The sequence below is a fragment of the Balaenoptera acutorostrata genome, chromosome X, assembly GCF_949987535.1.
Source record: "Balaenoptera acutorostrata chromosome X, mBalAcu1.1, whole genome shotgun sequence".
In the NCBI taxonomy this organism is placed as follows: domain Eukaryota; kingdom Metazoa; phylum Chordata; class Mammalia; order Artiodactyla; family Balaenopteridae; genus Balaenoptera; species Balaenoptera acutorostrata.
This window is the reverse complement of record NC_080085.1, coordinates 74,491,356-74,509,781: the sequence shown is the minus strand read 5'-3', so window position 1 is coordinate 74,509,781 and position 18,426 is coordinate 74,491,356. Positions and strand designations below refer to the sequence as shown.

The window sequence follows — 18,426 nt, the reverse complement described above, 5'->3', positions numbered from 1 at the left end:
TTGTAGGAAATGTATAAATAAAAGGTATTAATGAATAGATACCAGAGATCCTACTTTATATAATTGGCTTATCTGATCCTCTGAATGAAATAAGTACTATATATTTTTATCCTTAGAAAGGTTTAAATTAGATAAGAAGTAAGTGTTTGGAAAATTCCTTACATCCATATTTTTTAAAACCTCATGTATAAAAGCTAGGTTAACTTTGATATGCATGCTTATGTTATATTTCTGTCATTTAAAGTCAGATAGTTTCAGTATTTTACATTCAATATCTCTGATTTTTGATGTTTCTACAGTTCCTTATAAATAATAGACTAACTCCACTGAAAGGATCTCAAAATGATTATCTGATCTAGCCCTTTGTTTCGATCAAATAGGTGGCAGAAAAACCCAGGAAACTTTCTAGAAGTCCAAATATCGAATAATTTCATTTTTGATAAATTGACAGTAAAACCAAGGCAGAAGGTTCATTATATTTCCAATATTTTAAATCACCTACAACAAAAAAACTGATAGATGATCCTCTTTAAGTAATGGCAACATGTTATTCCTCAGCCTACCACACACATTAACATCAACCTAGAATATGCAATTGTACATTTATTCCACTTTTAGAAAGACCTCAACATTAAAATCAAATTAAAAAATCATCTTTCTTCTGAGTTCAAGCAAGTTCAATGCACACTGCACCCCCTTTTTCCTTCTCCCACCTCCCTATATAAGGATATTATAACTTTAAGTTATACCATAACTTTAAACAACCTAACAGCTTGCACTCAAACTTAAGAGCGGCATTACAGATTTTCTTTGAAACGTTAAGTGACAGAAACAAATCTGTCCATTTTCAGCTACTGAATGTGCTTACTAGTTTAACAGTATTTTTTACCAAAGACATTGCCAGCTTTCACTTTGTCAGATGATTTGAAAATCTCTACCATATTTCCACCCTGCATTAAATGAGATCTAATGGATTAAGATAGGAGTAGACTTTCTTGTATGTCATGTTGGAAACTTTTCACAGGCACCCGCAAGCCCCTAATATAAAAGTAACCTAGGGGTGCCAATGATGAAAGACTTTGTTGCCACGGTGTCATCTCATAAATCATCAATTATTGTCTGTTATTATAAATGTGACAGCCACATACTGTCATAAAGGGATTTGCATTTTCATCTAGTTTCAAGATTTTTTTTCCAGACATCACTTGCTTTGTAAAAGAAATGTCATGACAACCATAGAACACTTAAGCTTGTTACGAAGTGTTCAAGCATTCATTCAGACTTTTGTCAGTTTGGCATTTTGGCATCCCAACTTCTTTTGCATTATTGAGTAGTTTATCTTTATAGTTCATAAATGTATTTCTAAACATGGGCATATAGCATAATAGGCTAAACCCAACAGAAGCAATGGAACTATTTTGGTTGCTATGACAACCTAAACTGATCAATTTCCTGTCACTGTTTTAAAAGAGGCACTCTCCTGTGGCCTTAAATACTAATTACAAACGCAAGCCGTTTGCTAACATGTCCAGTTTACAGATTAAAACAGTTCATGCCTAATTTATCATTTAACATGTCCTCCCACATTTGTAGTATGGTACAGAATGAATAATTACTTTACTTGTTTACAAAATTTTCAACTTAATTTCACTAATTATTTTTGCAGTTGCTGGAATTTAGCTGTGCTGCCATAAATTCAAAAAACTCGGTGCATTTTCAAAGTGCAAGGAAAGATTCCAGAATGTAATTTCTGCATTAAGGTTTAAATGTTTGCTTAAAACCCCTTCCTGCAAATGCTTATTTTAAAGAAGATGGTTCTATTTTACATAAAAGTTGCAAAATTTTCAAGAGCACATGTGAAAGAATCTCTTGTCCCACAATCTATTCAATTAAATAAAGAACTAATAAATTTGGTTAAAATCTGCAATGAATTATTTAGTGAAGGTAGATTCAGAGAAAAAATAATACATCCATCAGGCAATACAGTCATAGTACTGTATAATCTAATATTAAGCCCTCGCTTCTCCACCCACACACATATTTTATAGAAGCTTTAAATTAAAGTATATACTTCATCTTTTGATGGGGAAGCAGGCATGGGGGATATTTCTAACTATTTCAGAGTGTAAATAAGAGCAATTCTACAAATTGTTAAACTATCTTTGTGGAATTTCCATGTCTGACCAACACTTGTGAAAAGGATAGGATACCATTATCCCATATAGAGGTTTTTTTTAACTAAAGCTTTTTTATTTTCCAGCATTCATGAACTACATGATGAACAAAGCTTTGCTAGTATGTGTCATTATGATTTAAATAGTAAGAAAGGAAAAACCCCTGCATTGATCTTGCCTATTGTCTCACTAACTAACCAACAAACCTAGAACTTGATTAAAATACTTTTTACAATTTCCAAAGCTAAATGTGTTCTTCCTAGACTTCAAATAATCACCTAGCATTTCTAGGGAGGCTAACAGTTTTTCAAAATCAAATATAATAAACATGCTCCAGTTGATTCCCTGAAAAGAGAAGCTGGAACCTAAAATGTTTGCCTCTGAGAATACTTACAGAATATGCTGTTTTGTGGGGGATTAGGCAAAACAGATGATGTGAGGTCCCTGTTCCTGTTACTATCTGGACACTACTATCCTTACCAAAATATGTTGCTTAACAGGGCCTGCCCTGCCACCCCCAGCACAGCTCCACCCAATAACTCCTGTTAATCAACACAGATTATACATCCAAAGAAAGTAAAAATCCTTTAGTGGGTCTCCTGCGGTTGCACAAGAAGGAGTGACAAAGCGCTTCCAATTGCTTCTCAACCCAGCAGCTGTAGCCTCAACACTCTAGGGTTCAGAGGGCCTTCTGACAGCCTGTGCTCACAGGTGCTCCTCTTCTTCTACCACCAGCTCAGTGACTGCAGCAGGAATTTTACATCACCACAGTGTCGAGGTGAAAGCTCCAGTGCCCGTATTTCAAAAGGAAATCTGGTCAGCTTGAAGCAATGAAAACTAATCTGAATGCAGCCAGTCATTGGCTGGGAACACATGCTCAGTAAAACAAAGGCTGCAATCAAAAATTTTTTTTTTTTTCATGCATATAGCCACTTCAACTGTGCCTGCATTCTGTTATTTATTTATTTATTTTTACATAGACTCCTAATTTCAGAAACAATTTATAAAATGTCATAGGCTGCTGTACAGCGCTAGGAGAAAAATATAAAATAATGTAAGTGATAGTAATATTCAATTGCTCAATAAATATTTATTGGATACTGAAGACTAAATGTCAGGAAAATATGCTGGATACTGGAGATAACAGTGGTCAGCAAAACAAAGGCACAGTCCCCACCTTCACAGTGGTTATTAAATTCCCAAAGCATTTTAGCTTTTCCAAAAAATTCTTGCATATTTTGCTCATTTTTGCCCTTCACAACAATCTTGTAAGAGACATCCATAGGTCCATCTGATCGATAAGAAAACAAAGACTTAGAGATGTTAAGTGATTTGCTTGTGATCAGAGAGCTAGCTGTTAGCAGTGAGGGATTAAACACAAGATCTCTGACTACAAACTCAAGACTCTTACCACTATAGCAGTATTTCCAAAAGTGTACTTCATGGAACACTAGTTCTCTAAACAAAAAGGTTCTTTTAATCAAAAAACGACTGAGAAACTGTGTATATTACATCTTATAGATTCATAGAGCAAATTAACAAAGTATAAACCCTGAAAAGACCTGTGGTAAACAAACTTGTTTATTTTTACTGAACCCCATATTTCCCAAATTTATTTGACCCCAAACCCTCTCTGAAGAAAAAAAAAATGAATCCACAGTGACTCAGGAACTGATGATAAACTTAGTATATTGGATGCAGGGTGCGGGCGGTGTTTTGCAGAAAAGACATGTATGTTGGAGAGTTGCACAGTACATTTCTAAATCTATGCATGACCATGAATGTGTGTGACTGTAGAAGACTATGATATCTAGAAGATATGATATTATAACACTAGATATTGTGAAAGAAATGAGGAGATATATGTGGTGAGACAATGAGGCCTATGTGCATTATCAGGATGATGGAAAATTTAGGGTACCAACAAGAAAATGGAACTGAGAGAGTCCCCCTGACCCTCTTTCTTAGCCACCTCCAACACTTGCTCAAGATTGAGAAGATCAAATCTTCCTCTAACCAAACTTTCCCTTAATGGCTGATTCTAGGACTAGAGCAGTAAATCTACCAAATGAGCCTGGAGTATCTTGTAGTGCTAGAAAGTAAAGAAGGGCTCAAAAAATTTACAATGATAGGGGGCATGTAGAAGGTACCCAGTGGCCAACTGAAAGAGTGCCCAGTGGCCAAAGCTAGAAAAATTTAAGCAATAAAATAAATAATGTAGCATTGGATTATGATCTAAAATATAAATTAAATACTTATGAGACCATAGTGAAAAAAATGAATGAATAAATATTAATAAGAGACAAATCTCCCTTGCAGAAGAATTCCAAATAATTTCTGCAAATACTCTGCCTTTAAGAATGTGAAGCATAACTAACTCCCTGCTCTTTAACTGTGGGCTACACATAGTGACTTCCTTCCAAAAACTTCCAAATAGTACAGTCAAGAAAAAGGAAAAAAGTAACTTTACAGTGGAGAAACCTAACAAACACTACAGGAACCAGGTGATCAAGTCAACCTCAACAATGATAAGTCATAATGATAGTATGTACCTTTGATATGATGTGTTGAAAATGGAATATTACCTCTGTGGTCTTCCCTCCAAAAACCTAATTTAACAATGAGAAGAACACCAGGCAAGCTCCCATTGAGGGGCATTTTACAAATATCTGACCTGTCTCCTCAAAACTGTTAAGGTCATCCAAAACAAGGAAAGTCTAAGAAACTGTCATAAGCCAAGAGGAGTCTAGGGAGACATGATGACTAAATATGAGGTGGTATCCTATATCCTGGAATAGAAAAAGGACATTAGGGAAAAATTGAAGAAGTCTGAATAAACTATAAACTTTAACAATAGTGTGTCAATACTGGTTCATTAATTGTCACAAATGATTCATTAATTGTAAAATATTAACAACAATTAGGAAACTGGACACAGGGTGCATGGGAAGTCTTTCTACCTTTGCAATTTTTCTGTAAATCTAAAACTGTTCTAAAACAAAAACTTCATTAAAAAGAAAGAAAAAAAACATTGCCTCTAACCATTTTTGTGCCAAGCCCAACTTAATTAAAAACTGCTTTATCTCTACATGAATAGGAGTCCAACTTAGTCCCCAAAATCACAAGCAGTGATTTTTGAAGAGGGAGAGCTGGACAAACGAATTAAGGAAAGCACAATTTGAGTTAATGCAACCAAAAAGTAAAATATGTATATACAATTTTTTAATGGGCTGCCTCAAACAGATGTCCCAAATCCCTTCATATAATGTTCTGAATACAGTGGGTGCTTTATTGCCAAAAGTAATCCATGATTAAAAAATAAAAACTACTAACTTCTTTACACGTAATATGTTAGATACATCAATATGTGATTTAATGGGTATTTGTAAAACTCTTGCAGCATAAAGAATATAAAATGGCTATATTTGTTATTTAGGCTAATTTCATTTTAAAGCAGTATAAGCATACAGCTCTACTGACTAACTGTATTGTAGAAATATACTATTTGGTTAGAATTAGCCATTTTAAATGAAAACGTCCAAGTTATTTGATTTTCATCAAATAAAAATCAAAGAATAACTTTGTTTATATATTTAAATAAAAATATTGTCACAGGGAGAATATTTGGTAATGATAAATCAGTTTAAAATGCTTTAAACTCTTCTAATTGCAATAAATCAAAGCACGACTGCTATTATTAATAGGTTTCAATATTTTATATGTTTTAACATCTTTTAAATATTTTTAAAAATATCTAGAACACTATATATCAGATGATCTATCAGTTTGTATCATAAATTATGAGATATCAACTTACATGAATCTGTTGATTGAGCTATATACAGTTTTTACATCTTAGTTTTCTAATGGATTTATTAAAATAATGTTTTACATTTTGTGGCTGAATCATTTTGTACTTGCCCCCTTTTGAACATTACAATTAGTTAAAAAACAAAAATTCCCAATAATAATCCAAAGTAACAGCAGATCTTTGTAGTCCTAATATGCTGGGAGGAGGTGAACACTTTGAGTAAGTTTATTCTTTGTATTGAAAACTCGGTGTTATCAAAAACAGAAAGCAGGACACGTCTTTAAGGCACTTCACATGTATGCAGGACTGTTGAGCACGTTGCCATGGAACATAACTCCTTCAAGGACTACAAACCAAAGAACGGCCATTTTGGCATAATAGTCCCATTTCTGAACATTACTTTGTAGCATTCATCAAGATGTATTACAAACCCTACCAATTTAGGGACAATGCACTGCCTTTTCAAATGCATTCATACTGGGTCTTAGAATCAACTCCATTTTAGCAACTAATTAGTTACACTGACAAACTTTTAAGAATAGGGCTATACAATTTTTAGAAAATGTCACCACTCTCTTTGTAAATTAATGATATGTTCCCCATTGCACAATAATAGGTGGTTATCAACCTTTCCTCTTTATCCTGTCTCAGTCATTTAGTTAAATCTACCCTGCACCCTCCAGAGAAATTCATGGTCTGTCACTCTACTCACTGGTGTCTAGATTTATGGATATTTTAGCAGTCCCTTTATTTTCACATCACTAGGCAACTCTTCTAAGTTTAAAAGAAAGGACCGACTTCACCTGAACATTCAGACAAGTATCCTACTTACAAAAGGCCATTTTCCTTCTATAATTCACTTTCTTTTCCTTTATATTAAAGAGACACACAACCTGAAACCTAATGTATTGCACCTTCACATTATTAAATGGAACATGCAGAACATTACATTATTATGCTACACATAGCCAAGAAATTTTAGTATTCACGGGATTATGGTAATTAAGTCTTCCTTCACTTTGGGTGATGTGACACTTGCTTGACTATAATGTCACTCCACTTAAAGTCTGTGTAAACAACATTATCTTAGTCACTCTGCATTACATTTCCAACTGTGAGCAAAATTACAAGGTCAGAGTGGACAAGAATGTAGGTAATCCCAAGGAAACATCATGTAAATGACTTGCTCAAGGTTCAAACTGGGTTTTCAATAAAAGCAAAAAGGAATATTTTCATACTAATATTATAGTATTATTATCTAAATGCCATCAGTGGCAAAGCACCTGGGTATTCTTGGAGACAGTGGTAAAGACAACAGTGTCCATGATTTTGATGTTTTGTGGATAAAACATAAATGTTGTTTGCCAAGGATTCGTTCAAGCTAACAAAAGCGTCTGCACTCAATAAGGAGTAGTACATAGAACAACAGCAAACGGTTTTGTAAATAAAGATCGTTAATATCTCAACTGCAAATAATACTTTTTAGAAATGCAGATGAAAAGGCAAGACAGCAATGCTTACATTTCCTCCTTTCCTGTTTTTTTAATAAATACTCAGAACCATGATTTTTATTCTTTTTAAAAGTATAGTAGTAATTTCCCAACAGTCTTATCAGCTACTTTGTGATTATATCCAAGATGTGCTGTCTTAAAAATGCTCTGACCTACAGAAACTAGCTGAAAGACTTTGGAATATCTTGCATTTTGTGTGATTTATTTAGTGCTTATTGAAAAAGTTAGATAACCTGATTAAATCCCCACATAGGATAAGTAAGATCAAGGCAAAAATAGTCTAGATTAACTTGGCACAAGTTCCTCTTCATTGAACTAGTGGAAGTAACACAATGAGCAAAATAGTGGTTTTCAGAGTATGCTTAAACTGTAAAGCAAGGTGCCAATTAGCAAAAATAGCAATGGAAGTTCTTAGATATGGGCCCCACAGTCAGTTCACAAATACGTCAAAGTGGGTAAAAACACTCAAAAGCAACTTATGTGGGATTCTCTAGGCTTAGTGTCACATTTGGACAATGAGGGATACACGTGAATTGTATTAATCCAGAGATCATCTGAACAAAGTGTGTGAACCACAATTTTCTTGTAATATCTGATGTTGAATCTCTGTAGGAGGTCAATTCACTTCCTAGGAAGGCCATAGTCAAACATTTTTTCCCAGGACTATTCATAAAAAAGAGAGGCCCCCAAAAATGTCTTCATCACCAGAGATTAACTGATTTAGATTCTGCTTGCCAGAGTTGCTACCTTCCATAAGTAGAAGCTTCACTAAAAACATAACTATGTTCAATATCCTCATAGATAAACAGAGTTTCCTTTTTAAAAGTCATTGAAAATAATAGGTATTCTGTGCTTGAGATAGGATACACTTGTGTGTGTGAATGTGTGAGTGTTTGTGAGTGTGTTATATTTGCAATTCTGGGAGTTTAAATAAAATCAGTTTCAACTCTCTCCCTTTTATACTTTAATCTCTTACAATATTAGGTAGGTTTCTGAGTGTTCTTTCCAGCACACATCAATCTAAGAAAGCCTGAAAGCTCTTTGTTAAGCCTCAGGTTAAAGATCCAGATCTTTCTAATGAAAAGTCTCTCCAAACACAAAATCAATTACTTACCCTCCCCCATCCAAAAAGAAATACAGAACAGTCAACCTGAGTCCTCCCTCTACTTTAAGTAGCTATGTGCAGCACCATAAAAGCACTGTTAGAATCAAATCTTAAGTGAGCTGAAAATACTGAATATTCTTTTCTCTGAATCTGAAACGCATAAAAAGAGCTTGAAAAGAAACACAAAGCCACAAAAAATAGTGGTTGAACTTTCATTGTATTTTCAGCATTTGCAATGTAATGCTTCAGGGTGTGGAACATTCAAGATTAATTCAAGATGGTGTGTTGCCACTGACTAGTCCTTATAATGCTGAGCTCCTGCTCCCATCTTCTTTCCCACCCCCACCCCCAATTGTCCTTGCATTAAGAGGAACACAAAGATAAACAGGATAAACTCATGATCTTAACTAAGGGTGTTACAACAGTTTCACAAATTGATAAAATTAAATTTTGTCTTTATGTTTTATGCACAATAAGTAAATTACAGCTTCAAGGAAAGGGGGCGATATGTATCATAGATCAAAGGTTATAGTATGTCTCTAAGAGATAGCTTAGTCCAACATCCTAATTTTACAGATGCAGCAACTGAGGTCCCAAGCCATAGAGTGATTTGCAGGGTTGTTTTAAGGCCATGAACTTCTGACTCGTTTTCCAGAGCTCTTCCTGCTATACCACAATATCTCATCAAATGAGGCTTTATGGGAAAGTGCTTTGAAACCTGGAAAATACTTTACAAATTTTACATAGTATCCTTATGCTTATCTGAACTGCATATATTTTTAAACGAAAAATAATGACACAAATATATAGTATCAGTAAACATTGTTATGTACACTGTGATCAGAATCAACGTTTCGTCTGTAGTGTATAATCATGAAAGAGAATCAATGAAAAAGAATTATTGTTTTCTTCAAAGAAATTTTTGTTTAAAATACCTACTACATTTTCAAGAATCTTGGGAAATAAGAGCTCTCGTAAAATGCTAGTGGGAGGGTAAATCAGAACAGCTTTAGAGAGCAATTTGGCAGTAACTATTAAGTTGAAGATGTGCATAGCCCACAGCTCAACAATTTCACTTCTGGCTTATACACCAGAGAAATTTTCCCACAGGGGCACAAGAAAACATGATGCCCATTACAACAAAAATTAGAAACAACCTAAGTGTTCATCAATACAGTAAAAAATAATCAAACTGTGGTATACTCATAGAATGAAAGAGTATAGTGGACAATTTTAAAAAATGAACTAGATCTACGTGTATCAATGCAGATAAATCTCAAAAACATAATGCGAGGGCTTTCCTGGTGGCGCAGCGGTTGAGAATCTGCCTGCCGATGCAGGGGACGTGGGCTCGAGCCCTGGTCTGGGAAGATCCCACATGCCGCGGAGCAACTGGGCCCCTGAGCCACAATTACTGAGCCTGCGCGTCTGGAGCCTGTGCTCCGCAACAAGAGAGGCCGCAATAGTGAGAGGCTCGCGCACCGCGATGAAGAGTGGCCCCTGCCTGCCACAACTAGAGAAAGCCCTCACACAGAAACGAAGACCCAACACAGCCATAAAAAAAAAAAACAAAAAAAAAAAAACATAATGCGAAAACAACAATTACAAAATGATACTATAATACCAAACCATTTAGGTACATTTTAAAAACACAAAAATCAATGCTGCATATTATTTACGTATAAATACACATAAAATTTAAAAACACAGCAATGATACACACCAATTTTAAAGCAGTGGTTACTTCCAATGAAGGGTGAAGTATAATAGAAAGAATATTAGTGTTAATCATATCACTAATGCTTTACAGAAACATCTGTATCTGTAATTTTTTCAATTGAGCTCTGAATCAAATGTAGCAAAATGTAGACCTGATTATTGGTCCACAGGTATCTCTCATTATTTCCTGCTCTTTCTATTTGAACTATTTTATAATTAATGTTGCTAACTTCACACACTACCAAAGTGATGTTACCAAAGTTGATTTCAGAATAGAAATGTCATTTTTGATAAGTCAGAAAAAGTATATATATATATACATATAATGTATATGTATATATATAAATGTAATGAAATTAGGTGTTTTGGTAATTAGTCTGATTCCAGTTGTCAGGTTGTAAAATATATTGATCCAAAGTATATGAGCTTTGAAATCAAATGGCCTTGATTCAAATGCTGGCTCTGGTATTTGTAGGCTGTGTGGCCTTAGATAAATCACTTAACTTTCTCTGTACCTCAATGTCATCATCTGTAAAACAAGAATCACAATAATAGCACCTGCCTTATAGGGCTGTTATGATGATTAAATGAACTAATACATGGAAAACACCAGGGATATCATGTTCGAAAAATGTTAGATATTATAAAAAGCACTAGTTCATCAAAATTTATCCTGAATAACCTTATTTATATGTGTACATTGGCCAAATGCATCAAAAAGTCACTTATTTCTTAGATTCTGTATCTTTCAGGACTAGCCAATTAACTAAGAATCTCCACTTGTTGGAGTTTTTAAGGAATGGTTTTAATTAATTAATACATTTAAACGTAGTTCATCCCTATCACACAACAGATTACCTGTGGTCAAAACTATCTGATGATCTAGAAAGGGTACCACTGTCCACCCAAATTTTATTTAAGTAAAACATCAGCTATTTTGCACATTGTCATATGTGTTGACCAGTTGTCCAACAATTTATCATCTTTCATATGTTTTTGTGTTAAATCTGCAAGTAGAATAATATGTCAACAAATGAGGGGTGGGTTTTTTTTAGTTAATTTAGTATTTGAGATTGTGAATTCTTTTCTTTCTCTTTCTTTTTTACTTTTCTCTTTTTTTAAAGTCCTCTGATAAACGTTTCTCAACAAAAATGACAATATTAACTTACCATCCTGACTAAGGATTCGTGGTACAGATCATAGGGGTCATTAAAGCAGGTTTAGCAGTGTTTTTTTTTTTTTTTTCTGGTTTTCTTTTTTTTCCTAGAGAGGTTGGAATTTAATTGTTTCCTTTTTAGACAAATATTCTTTTGGATTGCCAGTGATGAAAGGGGCATACAGATGTCAAAAGCACTGTAGCATAGTGGGATTATGTGCTAAGGTCCAGGGCAGGACAGACAAACAATCAAAGTCTCAGATCAGTCAAACAGTTACCTCAATAAAATCTCAAATGACTAGCTTTTGTTTTATCTTTGCCAATGCCTATCAAAAGTTCAAATGAAGTTTTGTTGTGCTAACTACTTACATTTCTTTTATTTCTTACTTTAACCATTCGTAAAAACAAAGGAATTTCACCAGATAAAATAGGGAATTTGTTTAAAGGCAAGCCAATTTAAAATAAAACAACACATGCTATATACATGGCTTTCTTCCTATTAAAGCACCATAAATTGGGCTTTAAATAGTAGCCTTAATGACATTATATGACAGAGCCTAACTTAAATATTCTCTTTTGGACATAGAAGAAATTATCTTTCATACTGCATTGCACTGATAAATATGAAAATGAAAAATTCATAATTTTATCTTAGCTTTCAAACCACATTAAGGGAAAAATATCTTGGCTATTTCCATGTAGTAAGAAAAAAATCACAAAGTGCATAACCACCATTTTGAGTATCAGGAGAATTATTTACAAGCACTCCACTTATTATTTATTTACTTTACTTGAATTTTCCATCATCAAGATCTTTGGGTGCATTTATAACGTACTGTGATTTTCTAAACCGCAGTACCTAGAGGACTTAAGTTTAAAGCAGAGGTCGCAAACTGATAGCCCATGGGCTAGATCCAGACCACAGATGGGTTTTGCTTTGCCTGCATAGTGTTGCTTTTTATTGAGTTAGTTACCAACATTTAAGAATTGGAGAATTTCATATAAAAATCTGGATTCCCAGTTTCTCTTAAAAAGTCAAATCTTAACAACAGTGGGCCTGCATTCCCACCTGGTAGCAATCAGCTGAGCTGAGTAATAGCTGCCACCTTTGGAAAGAATATATGCTCTCTAGGTCACCATAGTCCCCACCACTCCCTATTGCTTATTGCCTTTCATTTATGCTACCACCCTTGTCTCAGTAGGCATTAGAGTTTGCAACTCTCCTGTTTCTCTGTAGTTTATTTGAGTGTCAGCACACATACTTTCAAAAACATTTCACAGTTTTTCTCAGATTACAGTTAGTGTAAAAACTCATTACATATACATATATATATATACATATGTAATGTGTGTTCTGATTAATCTAGAAATAAATCTATACAGTTATAAACTACTGTTATGCTTAATTAAAAACAAGAAGTTGACATTCATTTACATATCATTTTACTAAAAAAAAGTCAATTTCAATGCCTGAATTCAATTGCATTCGTATAAAATCAAAACACTTACTTTCAATATCCCAAACCTAATCTCAAAACTCAATCCACTTAAACTTTTTCAGTTAAAATCATTCATTAATGAAATCTAGTGGGTTCTAGTCTCTGACAGCATTGAAGTCACAGTTTAAAAATAAGTTTAGCACTTAAGGAGGCACATCCACTGCTTCAGGTCATGTAGGTATTATTTAGTGTGCATGATAAATATTTAAGAGTAATATTTAGTACAGAAAATGCCCCAGATATTAGAAACACCACCATGATGATTTTCATTTTCTATGTTGAAAACCCAGGATAAATCAGATGGTGTGGTCCCCATCTCTCTAACAACCCTATGACATTTTTCTTGTAGAAAAATACAGATAAAACATGCATCATGAGCAGCCCTGAAGGAAGGGGGTAAAGTCACCATAGGGTGATTTAACCTGAGAAGGGTGTGTGGCAGTCAATATCAAACTGTACTTTAGAATCATGGGTTGCCCTCCTTCTCCCTTGCATCTCTGAGTTAACTGCCCATTCTTTGTTCCCATTACAACCGAAAAGGTATGAAGTCTGGAGCAATATGGTGTCTCTGATTGCAATTTAACTGAAATTGTCATAGATATTTTAGGAAGTTTCAAGCATAAATCTTAGAGTTCCAAATATTTTTAAAATGTATTTTTAGAGAAAAAATAATTTCAAATATTTTAGAACTAGTAGCATGCCTACAATATATATCTGTGCTTAATGCTTAGAAAGATTCCAGAAGATTAGAAGGCCTGGTTTTTTTTTTTTTTTTTTTTTTTGCCATTATTGCTGTAGCACACTTAATAGCCTGTGCTGCCCTGCAAAAGTGAATGTACCTTCCTAAGCATTTCAGAGCCATGGGGCAGGTGAATTACTTTCCCATTATTTTACATAGATGTCATGATTTTTATGTCAGTGACCCTTACTCAGCCCCCATCAACTTTGCAGCCTTTCTCTAGCTTCTGCTTTAGTTCCCAGGGAAGGAGTTGCTCTCTGTGGCTGGAAGTCATCTCCCAAATACGCGTTCCTGGGATTCACTCCCAGTTAATACATATGAATGATCACTAACTGGCAACAGTGAAACCGTGAAGACCCCAATTAACTAGAACCCTCAAATGGATAGACAGGTTCTAATTAGCTATTTGGATTTCATTTTTCTTATTATTAACTAAAGATTAAGCAAGATTCAATATTTGCTGCTGAAAATTTGAAATGGCTCTACTTTCCTACCTTAGTAAGTATAGTACAGGGAATAAAATTACTGAAGTTGGGCTGAATCTGTACAGGCTCCAGGACATTCCCAGGAAGTTGATTTTTAAAAAATAAATACATAAATACCTGTTAACAGCTTGTTTTCTTGTCATTTGCCTCTTCCTTCTAAAAGGAGAGTGTAGCAAAAAATAAATAAATAAAACTGGTTAATTGAGAGTTCTGGTTAGTAGCTTCCAATTAATCAAGGCTTTATTATATTTCACAAAAAATCTTCTTAAATTCTGCAGAAATTTTAGATAGGTTACACACAATGAAACACCAGCAGGGAAGAGCACAAAGAAGGTAGGAAAGCCTGAATTGCTATTAGATAGTGTTTTAAATATATGAATAATGTTATTACATTTCTGGTCTAATCCCCATTGAGTAAAGAATAATGTGAAATGTCATGTGGTTTAGGGCTTTTCTATACATGAAGGCAAGGAAATATGGTTGTAAATTTCTGTTGAAGAAAATGGCCTCGGGTCGTAACAATTCCAAAAAAAGATTCAGCAATATTGTGTCTTTCCCTTTTCTCTCAAGAGCCTTCCTTCCCATCCCATTGGATATTCCAACACTTTTTAGGGAACAAAAATCCCTTCTAGTTTTTTTTTCTCATTTTTATTCGGCCAACAGGATGATGAAAGTAAGCCAATATCAATGTTATGCCTTAATTTCCTAAATATGGAGCCATTAATCACACAGCTCACTATATACTGATTTCTGAAGCAATACTGAACTATCTTACATCTTCTCCAAAAGGGTTACACATGCACACACACACACTCAGACACAAACACACATACACAGTCATACACACATCTGCACAAAATAAGTTAAACACATACAAAAGAGATCAATAAAAAACCCACATAATTATCTTAGTTAACAAAACAACCATTCTTTCCAGTAGTATAGTATTTCCCAGTGTTCCTAAACCCTTTAATAAAGAACAATGAAATTTAAAATGACAAGATACAAAAAAAATATAAGTAGTGTAATTTGGCTATTCTGAGCCTTATTGCACTTCTTAGTAGTATAGAAACAGGAACCTCCTTCTAATGTCCACTACAAATATATATGGTTAGCTCATCACTCCCTTCATAATCTCTTCTTCTAATAGCCTTTTTGTTAAAAGACTCCTTTCAGGTGTTTGTTTGTTTTTGAAAGGCAACTGCTTCCCTGCTTAAAGGCCTATGGAAACATTTTTTTAAAAACCCACAGATGCAAACATGTATCTGGGGTTGCGGGGGAAAGGAGGTGGCAGTGAAGGAAGGTGAGCATTTTTTCACCTACTCTTGTGTTCTGTCACTTGATTGTCAGAACTATTTGATTTTGCTTTATAATTCACTCACACAACCTGTTTTGAAATTACATTTTCTTAAAGTAGAATATACTCATACATACCAAGTTAATGATAATGCATACTTCCTTAATCCAATGGGCTTTATATTGGAGGACTTTTTCCCTTTTACCAGAGATCCTCCTTTTTTAACTATAAAATTTCCTGAAGACAACAGAACATTTTTGACTGTCACCATATGTACATAATTATACTAAGTTAAAAAATAATTTAAATCTTCTATAGCTTGAGCTTCATAGATTATTTAAGCATAGATTTTGAAATTACCAAATACTGAAACATTCTTGTTAGAATTATACAATAAATATATAAACATCCATGAGTTAACTGTCCTTTTATTAAGGATCTTAAAATTTCTTAGAAAATTAGGAGTTTACCTTGACTTTTGAAAATTTCTCATTTGTCTTGTCAAATGTGAGAATGCATTTTACAATACTGCCTAACACTAGCTATAGTTCTAGGACTTTAGGGACCACAAGTTAAATACATATACTTTATTTTTGACATTCAAAATAAAACGTGACTTCTATATTTCTGAATTTGTTCAGAAGCAGTATCGTTCAATCAGAGTAGTAACCATATATTTAAAATTCAAAAAGATCAATAAAACGTTTCCTATGCTTTGATATATGTAAAATGATTGTACACCTCAAAAATACACAAATTTGATTTGCCAGTTACCTCGATAAAAAGCTGGAAAAACGTCTCAGGCTTTTAAATGGGAGTCACCTGTTAACCTGGCATATATGACCATACTTTGGGGACTACTAAATTAGGCTTTAGCTGTTCCTCATACAGATAAGATCTTTTAGTCATGTAATGTATTTTCCTGGCCCAAGACAATAAACAAAATGTTGATTTGGGAACAAATATGATAAATAAATAGGACATAAGTCAAGCAATGCCCTGCCCCTACCCCTAACTTCATCTGTAGGGGATAAATGATCAGTAAATACGTGTTGGTAAAATTTTTTTAGTTTCTCTCTGGAGACATGATTAAATCATGTTAACTTTTGCATTTCCAGTGTTGGAGGTTTTGGGGAGCTTCCCTCACTCTTAACTAATAATTTTATTCATTTTATATGTCAACTCTTGCTCCACAGCAGCTTTTATAAACCTGTTTAATCTCTTTAGAGATCCTGGAAATTCTTTGACAAGAATGTATGTCAAAAGAAAAAGGAACTGAAAGAGGCCTGGATATTTTAGGCTTATTTAAGTTTCCAGAGGGTATCCAAACAACCTCTTGATCACTTAAGTCTCTAAAGGCATGATCTTCCGATTCAAGAACCTGAAAAATAAAACTATTTTCCTCCTTTCAGAAATTTATTTTTCCTAGAACTATTTGAGAATAACAAAAACCTTGGTCATACTAAATATGTTTCTTCTGAAATACTTTGGTGCATAAGCTTGACTCTTTAAATGTCAGTGTGATTTAAAGTCACAGTATAAAGGAAAAAAAAGGGAAAATTACATACGGGATGGGTTGATAGTAAAGATAAATGAGCTTACAGCATTTTAAAATTTTTGTTCGTAAGAAGGGGGTTTCAATACATATATATTATAAATATCAGTCACATAAATTAACTTTAATTATTAGATAACCTATCTGAAATCATTTCTACTGTATAAAGTTTTAACATTAAAATCCTTCAAAACCTTCATAAATTTTAAATTATTTATTGTTGTGGCATATTTGTTCACAATATTTCTGTTGGAAATTTTTCTTCTTGTTTGTAGGTTTGGCTAAAGACACTATGAGTGACCCTTTGAATCTTGTCCTTTGATCCATATGGGAGTTCTAGCCAGCCTTTTGTAAGGGAATTTTTAAACCCTGTTACACTAGTTATATTTCATGTCTTCCAGTTGATGATTATGTTTTTCTATAGTATGTTCAGAATGGCTCAGAGAAAACACTAAGGAAATGTTCTAGAAGCCAAACCAAACATTTATGGTAGATGTACATTAAAGCCCCTGAGACATTGGATGCAAACACTGCTTTATCAGCTTTTAGTTAACTTTGGTTTTGATGGTTTGATAACACACTGAGATGATAGTAAATTGGCCTACTTCTAAATTGTATGCTGCCTGTGGAGAGAACTTTGTCGCAGCCTCCAACTGTAAATTGCTGATTAAGATGGTGTTTCCTTCATAGCATTTATAGTAATGTGTAAATATTTTATTTATTTACATGTCTTAGATCTATTTTCCTTTTGAAATGCAATCTCCATTGAAGAATTAGTTTAGGTTTCTTGTTCACAGACTAGGCACTCAGTAAAAATTTGTCAATGAACTGAACATTGGCCATGTGAAGGGACAATTTACTCATTTAAATCCATCACTGTATAGAGTCTTCAAGCTTATTCTAATAAAATATATTTTAAGAACCTATTTCTTCTATGCTACACTGATTTACATCATTGATGATGGGGCTTAATTTATATAAGGATAGCTGGGGTGTTTTAGAATGAGTGAACTTTCACTGAGTAGGTAAAGTTGATCAGAAATATCATGAGCCCAAATTTAGTTGATGGCATCAAATATTCTGAATTATTGATGGGTGAAAAGTATAGAGTCATTATAAAGTTATTCAAGAGAGAAAGAATATTCTAAAATTTATTTTAATTATACTTTAATTTTTTCTAACATTTGGCTTATTTGTTTAGTGAAGCTTAAATTCGATGTGAAACACTAACAGTTCTGTAAGCAGAACTCAGCTAAGCTGTTTCTAACAAAATGAGTTCATTTGCCAGTTGATCATTCTGGTAATCCTATCTGGTTTAGTCTAGCTGCAGATGAAGACAATCAAGCAGGGTCAGAGCAAAGGAATCTCGGCCTGG

The 18,426-nt window shown here is 33.9% G+C and overlaps 1 protein-coding gene across 1 annotated transcript in view; it reads right to left on the bottom strand.

Moving 5' to 3' along the window:
• The window catches only part of DACH2 (dachshund family transcription factor 2), a 648,107-nt gene that overhangs the window by 477,901 nt on the left and 151,780 nt on the right, over window positions 1-18,426 (bottom strand). The window contains exon 2 of the mRNA XM_057539119.1: window positions 14,317-14,355. Coding sequence (XP_057395102.1) covers window positions 14,317-14,355 — 39 coding nt within the window. The remainder of the gene's footprint in view (window positions 1-14,316; window positions 14,356-18,426) is intronic.